The 8,038-nt window shown below is 56.8% G+C and overlaps 1 protein-coding gene across 3 annotated transcripts in view; it reads right to left on the bottom strand.

Moving 5' to 3' along the window:
* Positions 1-207: 207 nt before the first annotated feature.
* Positions 208-8,038, bottom strand: part of Pacsin2 (protein kinase C and casein kinase substrate in neurons 2) — a 113,221-nt gene continuing 105,390 nt past the window's right edge. For all 3 annotated transcript variants that reach the window (XM_026394313.2, XM_026394314.2, XM_026394311.2), the window contains 4 exons: positions 7,281-7,402; positions 4,916-5,038; positions 4,175-4,371; positions 208-1,837 (listed from right to left, as the gene is read on the bottom strand). In XM_026394313.2, the coding sequence (XP_026250098.1) occupies positions 1,725-1,837; positions 4,175-4,371; positions 4,916-5,038; positions 7,281-7,402 (555 nt within the window). In that variant the 3' untranslated portion in view covers positions 208-1,724. The remainder of the gene's footprint in view (positions 1,838-4,174; positions 4,372-4,915; positions 5,039-7,280; positions 7,403-8,038) is intronic.

Genomic DNA, 8,038 nt, shown 5'->3' with positions numbered 1-8,038 from the left:
TGAGTGATCACTGGCCTTGCTGCTGTGAGGGCCTGTGGAGAGGTAAACGCTAGGCAGATGCCCACCCCAACCTCTGGTTTGTCGGGGGCAGTGGGGCACCCCTTGGGCAGAGGCCCTGTGCCCTAGATCTGGTCCAGTTCCAAAGCCAATGACCCTGGGAAAACCACTGACGCAAGCGGGAGGTAGATGCACAGCAGAGGCCTCGGGGAAGCATGAGATCAACTGTTTATTGATTTTGCTCTAAAATACTGTACATCTAAAAATCAAAGACAACAGTTTTTGGTAACTCTGCAGCACAGGCACAAGGGTTTCTGCTGGGAAGCTGCGTGACACACAGACGCACCCACTTTCCAAGCAAGACCCGCGCTGGCTGTGAACACTGAGCAAGTGCACAGCTTGCTGGGCTGCTCAGGCAGCAAGACCAAGGCCCTCCTGCACCTTCCCCTCCGCCCACCATTGGAACTTCGAAGGGACCTGTGCACTGGGTGAGACCCAGCCTCCCTTAGCTCCTGAGGAACACAGGTGACTGCACAGCCTGCAAGTCCAACCGGCTCTGTGGCGGAGCTTGCACAGCGCCCTGCAGGGAGCTGGAACTGGGGCCTGTCAAGGCGCTGGAGCCACAGTTGGCCAGTGAGTACCGCCTCAGCCAGAGGCCAGGGCCGCCTCAGAGTCCAGAGGAGGTCCAGCCAGCCAGTCAGCCACACCCCAGGTGGTCACCTCAGGCTTCAAGCAGTTTATAATGACACCCACGTTCAGAAGCTATTAAACCTCATTTAAACACTAGGTGAACTCTTTAGATTCTCTGAATATCAAATAATATATACAGATATACAGCAAGACATGGCAGTCCAATATAAAGCATCTTAATCTACAGATGCATCTGCCTGAAAAGCTAATCTTTTAATGTTTTAACCTTCCCAATCACTGATAGAATATTAATTTGTACAAGAGTAAAGTTTTAAGCAACAGAATGAAAATAATTTTTAAATATGGCGACTCTGGGGAGTTCTTCAAAAGGTTCTCTCTGCAATGCGCACTCTGTATTGAAACCTCACCACACATGTCCCCCACCTTTCTGCCAGGTCTCTGCCAAGGGCACTCCCTGTCGCAGGACTGTGGTCCTGCACCTGCCCAGGAAGAGGTCTGGCTGATGAGCAGCACGGCATGGAAATGGAGGTACTGTGTCCTTGAGAACAGAACGGTGCGGCTCAGTCTCACCATCACTTATGTACAAATGAATGGAAGAACAGGTGTATAAAAAAAGTATAACTGTACATCGCCTTTAAATTAAAAACCTCAAAATCTTTACTCAGAAATTGGCATGTAAGTTTGTTCATTTAACTTACAGGTATGGGACTCATCAGGGAAAATAATCAGTGGAACAAGAATCAGTGTAACCACCATTGACTTGGAGGAGACGAGGTCAAGAATAGACAGATCCATGATAAGCCAACAGAGCTAGCGGGCAGGGAAAGGCCTGGCTCTCCATGCTGCATCTGCCTGTGCCCAGTCCTCCCCAGATGCACTTGGAAAGGGGCTGAATCCCAGGGGAAACGATCAGCTTGTCTGCCTTCAAAGGACACCAGGAGACCAAGAAACCATCTTTTGCAGGTGGAGTGGATGCCACATGGCTGCTGGGGCACCCAGGTGCTGCTGCCCAGGCCTAGGCTAGCGGAGCTCAGAGCCAGCCATTTCCATCCCTCCACCAGCCTGCTCACAGCCTGTCACTGGATGGCCTCGACGTAGTTGGCTGGGTACAGGCCAACTTGCCCGCTGTCCAAGCGTCCTTTGCACCAGCCCTGCTCATCCTCGTCCTCTATCTTGGTCAGCTCATCTCCTGCAAAATAAAGAGGGAGTGGTCTTAGAGGGTTGGTGACACTGACCTGATGTTGGCTGCAGGAGAGCTTGTGAAGGGTGTTTCTGGGTGGAGGGGCAGTGGGCCTGGTTATTTCTCTAATGTTTCTTTAGTCCCAGGAGCCCAGGATCTAAAGAAAACAGCTCTCACATAGTGACCCTGCAGCACCCCGCTCTCAGTTGCTATAATAATCCCCAAAGATGCTGCAGAGCCGAATACTACCAGCCTGGCCTCTGCCTTCCTGCCAGTCCCTTGTTCCTCACAGTTCAGGCTCTCAATGCTGCATCCCTTCCTGAATCCCAGACAGCCAGCTCTTCCTATCTCATCTAGCTCTTGAGGCCATGGTCTGTGGGTCTCTGTTAATCCCTGTCCTTGCCACTCTCCAGGTTATGGGAGGCCAGAGATCATGTATGACTCAGACCTGTCATTCCCTGGCTTGTGCAAGATGACATCTGTCAATCCTCCTCTACATGCTGAGATGGAAGTCACAGGCTTCATTCTGGAACCTCCCTGTGGCTCTGTGCATTAGTGTGGCTTCACTTATCTTTCGTTTATTCCAACCTGAAGAAGCCCCAGCTCCAGGCCCAGCCTTGCTGGAGGGAGAGACACAGAGATGAGAGAAATGGACAGAGCCCAGCCCAGAGAGATGGGGAATAAGGTCCATGGTGTGGCGATGGGAGCTGGGATGGGAGGTGGCACTGGGGCAGGGTCCCAGGTCCCATGTTTGCCAGCTAGGGCAAGCAGAGCAGCCTGGACCCCAGGTGTCCTCAGCTGCAAGCAGTGGGTGGAAAGCTCAAGCCGGGGCTGCCGTCTGCCGTCGTGGGCAGCTCCTGTTCTCGGGGTATCTGCTGTCTGTGGAGGGAAGGTGCCGTGCGCCCATGCACTCAACACGCAGGGCCCGGGAGGTAGTGAGGCTGGTGCTGGCTGTGCTCTCGACTCCCACTGCCCTGCCACCCCTGCAGCAGGGCTCCCACAAAATGGGCTGGAAACACGTGAGTCTGTGTCCACAATGAGCTGCCAGCTTCCCCTGCCCCTCCGGCCTACGGTCCAGCCCTCACAGTGGCTGCATTTAGAGGCAGCTGCCCAGCTCCAGCAGCTGCCCAGCTCCAGCTGCTCCCCATGTCCGTGCAGAGGCTGCTGGCAGGTGATGCTGCACGGGGCGGACAGAACCCAGGTAGGGCTTTGTGAGCACCACGTCCAGAGAGGGAGCTCAGTCTGCTGCGGACACAGGAGGAGCAGCACCGCTGGGCACTGCTTTCCATGGTAAAAAAAAAAAGCAAAACCACAAGAGACCGGCAGGAAAGCGAAGGAGTGCGGCTGGTGGCTAGACAACACTCATTCCCATCAGCGTTTCTTTTTTGACAATTTACTCACAGCTGGAGGACACATTTGAAATCTATGAAATTGCTGCCAAGGCCAATACGTACAATGCAAAAATGATTAGAAGTTAAAAGTAAATAAACCAACAAAGTAGTGAGTGACCACAAGAATCACTGAAATCAGAAAAGTGGATGAAGATGGCTTAAAGGTACATAAAACACTTCTAGGGGCAGGACCTGGGTTAGGTTCCCAGCACCACAGGAAAGAAAAGTCTACAGCAGGCCAGAGATGCCTGATGACCAGTGCTGGGCACAGGTGTTTGGGGCAGCTGGCTGGCCTTACTGAGCGCCCCGGGGAAGGAGGGTCAGGAGCCTGGCTGTTAGGGGAGGGGACGGGCACCTAGCCTCTCCACAGGTGGGGCCTCAGGGGCACACACCCCGCCCTGCTGCTGAGCTCCAGCCTGGCCTCCCTCTTCTTGGAGGGGTGGCTCTGGCTTTAGGGAGGTGCAGGGCAAGGGAAGGAACCTCCTGGGCGGGCTCTGAGGGAGTGCTCACCAAACCCAGGCCCATTTTGGTGAAATGCTGCCAGCATTAAAGAGAGTAGGGTGGAAAATGCGCAGCAGAGCACGTGCGAACAGGGCCCCGACTGCCCGTGGCAAGGAGCGCGCACCATGGCTGCAGAGGGGTGATGATGGGGTCGGAGACCCCTCTGGGTTTTGGGCAAAGCCTGGCAGCTGGGGCCTGGGGAGACGAGGCTTCCCTCGGGGCCTGCGGGGCTGCTGTGCTGAGCAGAGGGAGTGAGTGAGGCCTGCTGCTCAGGCCAGTAGTGGGTCCGGCATGACTAGCCAGTGGCCAGCAAGGGCGGGCCTCCTGGGAGAGACGCGAAGGCACCTGGCTGTCTTCTGAGTTTTGGCACCCAGCAGGGACGGAGGGGAGGCCACGGGGAGGATCCGCACCCAGCAGGGACAGAGGGGAGGCGGCAGGGAGGACCAGCACCCACCAGCCTTGAAGCTCAGCTCGTCGTGCTCCTGACCCTCGTAGTCATAGAGCGCCCGGACTCGCACTTCTGTCCCTGAGGTGGTGTCCTCGTCGAACGGGTTGGAGTCCCCGTTGGCATCCGTGGAAGAGAAGGGGTTGTTGGACTCGTCATCGGACCAGTCAGTGGGGTAGCTCTGGGTCTTCTCATAGCTGCTCACACTGTAACACAGAGGTGGTCACAGGGCCCTCAGCATGGGGATGGCAAAGGACTGAGGCCCCCACCCAGGGCCTCTGCCCCTTGGGCTGAGGGCTCCTGAGGGGGCACAGCTCCCTCTGGCGTACTAGCCTGGGTGGAGCCAGATCCCTGTGAGAATTCATGCCCTTCGCACTCGTCCTGAGCCCCCAACAGCGGGGCCAGAGACGCCCCACATCAGTGGCTGCAGAGGCAGACTTGGGCCTGCTCCAGCAGGTCCCCAGCACAGCCTGTGTTCCTGTGGCAGTGGTGCCAGGGCCTTGAAGGGTTAATGCAGGATGAGAAAAAGCAACCAAAGAGCGTTAGCTGTGCCCTCCCCAGAAGTGGAGAAGCCAGAGACCGTCCACGGCCTGCAGGGGCCTGGCGTGCAGAGCGGCAGGCGCCCACCTCCTGCAGGCCTCATGCATTGCTGGAGTGCCGAGCGGCCGGGACCCCGAGAGAACCTTGACAGAGAGAAAGGGAGACAGAGCGAGCGAGGCAGAGACCAGAGGGAGACGCGTGTTCACCAACTTTTTGGCCTTAGTGTCTTCCTTCTCACTGACGGTGCTGCCCGTGTCGTCCTCGTCCTCAAAGGGGTTGTAGCTGGACTGTGACTGCGCAGACTGGGCGGGGTTGTTCAGGACACTAAGGTTGCTATGGGGAGAGACAGAGCTTTCAGGGACCTCAGCTGGGGCCCGCCAAGGGTCCTGATGACTCCCAGCGGCAGGATCACAGCGCAGCCCTTCCAGACAAACTAGTTCCTCGTACAGAGGAGGAGGAATATGTCACGTGGACAAAAATGGTTATTTTAGAAAAACACGCGGTCAAACCTCAGCTGTTCAAAAATCTTCAAGAGTCTAGAGACAACCAGATGCCCACCTTCCTTCCTTCCACCTGGAGGCATCGATGTGCACAGAGGCCCTAGGGGTCGGGGGCAATGGGCCACAGCTGGTATCTGACTTGCTCTTGGCTCGGGGCTTCTCCACATTCTTCCCCTCCCCCTGTTCCCACATGGGGCCGATCCAACCGGGCAGAGTCAGTGGGCCTTCCTGGGAGGATGACAGCCTGGCAGGGGCCACTCAGAGCTCTCCAGCTCTCCAGCCCCAGATCACACCGATGGTCCCTGAACTCTGCGTGCTGTGTGGTCAGGACTTTTCAGAGGCCCCCTCCTTTCACTACTAAAAGGCTTAGCGGCAGCTTCCTGGTTCTCCTGGGGCTGGAGTTTCCAGAGTCAGGACCAAAGGCTCCTCTGCAACCCTTTCCAGGAAGCGCGGAGGGTCTCTCTAGTGTTGTGGGAGACCACCCGCTCTCCCAACTCTATCAGCCACCTTCTGTGTGACAGGCCCAGCGTGGGGACCAGAGAGACTGGAAGTGAGGGGGATGAGATGAAGGGGCTGCAGGGTGCTAAGCACTGGGTGGGGTGGGCGAGGGGACAACAGTTAAGAACGAAGTCTGAGGGCTGGGCTGGGGCTCAGCGGTAGAGCGCTTGCCCAGCAAGTGGGAGGCCCTGGGTTCCAGCCTCAGCACCACATAAAAATAAATAAATAAAACAAGGGTATTGTGTCCATCTAAGACTAAAAGAAATTCAACTAAAAAAAAAAAAAAAAGGCGGTGGATGCCCACCAAATAACTCTGGGCTGACGTCCTGCCCTCTACTGGGCCACACTGCTTTGGGGAACAGCTGGGAAAGGGAGGCAAGGAAATACCTCGGATGCCACCGAGTAGCCTGAATGGCAGCCACTGCCTCATGGGGTCCAGTCTGGCATGGAGCATGGGGTGAGACCACGGCACGGCGGCTCTCCTTGGCACCTTTCTCTGCAGACTCTTCTGAGGGCTTGACGCCGGCACCCACATTGGTACAGTGTCTCTGGCCAGCCAGGAGCCTGCGGGCCTCCTTCCTACCCTCTGCCCCAGCACACAGGGCGGGCCTGCTCTCTAGCCAGTGCTCACTGCCAATCCCATCTGCCCAGACCACGTGCACAGCGGCTGAGCGAAGACCAGCCACATCTGCTGGGAGCCTGTGGGCGCAGTGCCCAGGGCGACGGGCAGGCCACGTGCCTGGCTGAGTCTTCCTGGGAAGACCCAGTCACAAGGTGACTAAGTGTTACAGAGCGGCCTCTGGGCAAGTCCTGCAATAGGCCTTCCACAGCACACATGCTTTCCAGAAGCATCTAACAACTGTGCAGCCAACTCTTCTTTCTTTCTTTCTTTTTGGTACTGGGATTGAACCCAGGGTCACTCAACCACTGAGCCCCATCCCCAGCCCCTTTTTATTTTTATTTTTTAGAGACAGGGCTTCGCTGAGTTGCTTATTGCCTCACTTTTGCTGAGGCTGGCTTTGAACTCATGATCCTCCTGCCTCAGCCTTATGGGCACTGGGATTATAGGCCACAGCGCCTGGCCTAAACAACTAATTTTTAGAAAAAACCTGACCCAGGAATAACCAATGTTGTCAGCAAGAAGGTAGTTTAAAAAGGGGACACTAGAGGGTCCCCTGCCGCTCCCTCAACTGGCACCTGTACAGAGCGTGGGAAGGAAACATCCACCCTGACAGCACCTGACCTGCTGGAGGACTCCTGCACGCGCTACCTCTACCTGCCACGTCCACATAGGGCCGTTCCCTGCGGACATGAATGCCCACTCCTTCCCTGTGAACTTTTAGCAGCTCCAGCACCAAGCAGCAAGACAATCTTATTGAGACACTGCCCAGTCCTCAGGAGCCTGGGGGGCTTCAGGAAAGATGTCTGGGGGTGGAGGACCCTTCCTCTAGGGTCCCTCTACCACCAAGGACTTCTTCAGCTGAACAAGCTGGTGCCACCGAGGGACCAGGCAGATGGCCCAGGAGATCCCTCCCACAGGTGGCCTCTTGTGGACTGAGCCCATTCCTGGCACTCACCTGCTGGGCTTGCTCTGCATAGACTGGTCGCCTGTCTGGTTGATGCCTGTCAGGGTGATGCCATCAGCGGCCTTCTTCTTCTCCCTGCGGCTGAGAGTTCGATTCAGATCTGCAGACCACTCCTAGGCATCAGGGGTCAGGGAGAGAACCAGTCAGAGGTCTAAACATCTAGCAGGACAGTGATCAGCCCTGTGCATCAGTGACATCTGCCATCATGGCTGCTGGCCTCCCTTGTGACCTCGGGCTCCCCAGCACCCACCTGTGGGCCAGTCGACCTGAGCCCATCCTTACTATTTTCAGGGCTTGGAGGTCGGCACCTATAACCACAGGGCCTGGCCCACCTCCTGGGATGAGCACACTTGTCCTGACACGGGTGTGGGGTGCAGACAGAACCAGGGCTGGCTTGAGTACCCAGCCCCGGCACTTCCCACTCCTTCCTGCACCATTCTTTCAGCTTCTGGTCTGCCTCGCCAGGTGTCCCAAGCCTCCCAGGGAAGTAGACAGGGAGCCAGTGCTCTGGGGACCTGACTGGGACACATGGCCTTGTCCTGAGGTGCCGAGGACCCTTCCCACTTACACACTAACTGCTGCAGAGGTCTGAGCAACCCTGCCAAGTGGGGACATTCAACCCTGCACTGCCAACAAGACCAAGGCTGACTACGGCACGACAAAGGGGGCAGCCCAGTGGGCTACGGCCACGCAGGTCCCCAAGGCCCACTCCTGATGTATCCGCAGGGTAGGGAGCAGACCTGGCCGGA

Source organism: Urocitellus parryii, chromosome 5, assembly GCF_045843805.1.
Source record: "Urocitellus parryii isolate mUroPar1 chromosome 5, mUroPar1.hap1, whole genome shotgun sequence".
In the NCBI taxonomy this organism is placed as follows: domain Eukaryota; kingdom Metazoa; phylum Chordata; class Mammalia; order Rodentia; family Sciuridae; genus Urocitellus; species Urocitellus parryii.
The sequence above is the reverse complement of the archived record's forward strand: the minus strand, read 5'-3'. Positions and strand labels throughout refer to the sequence as shown.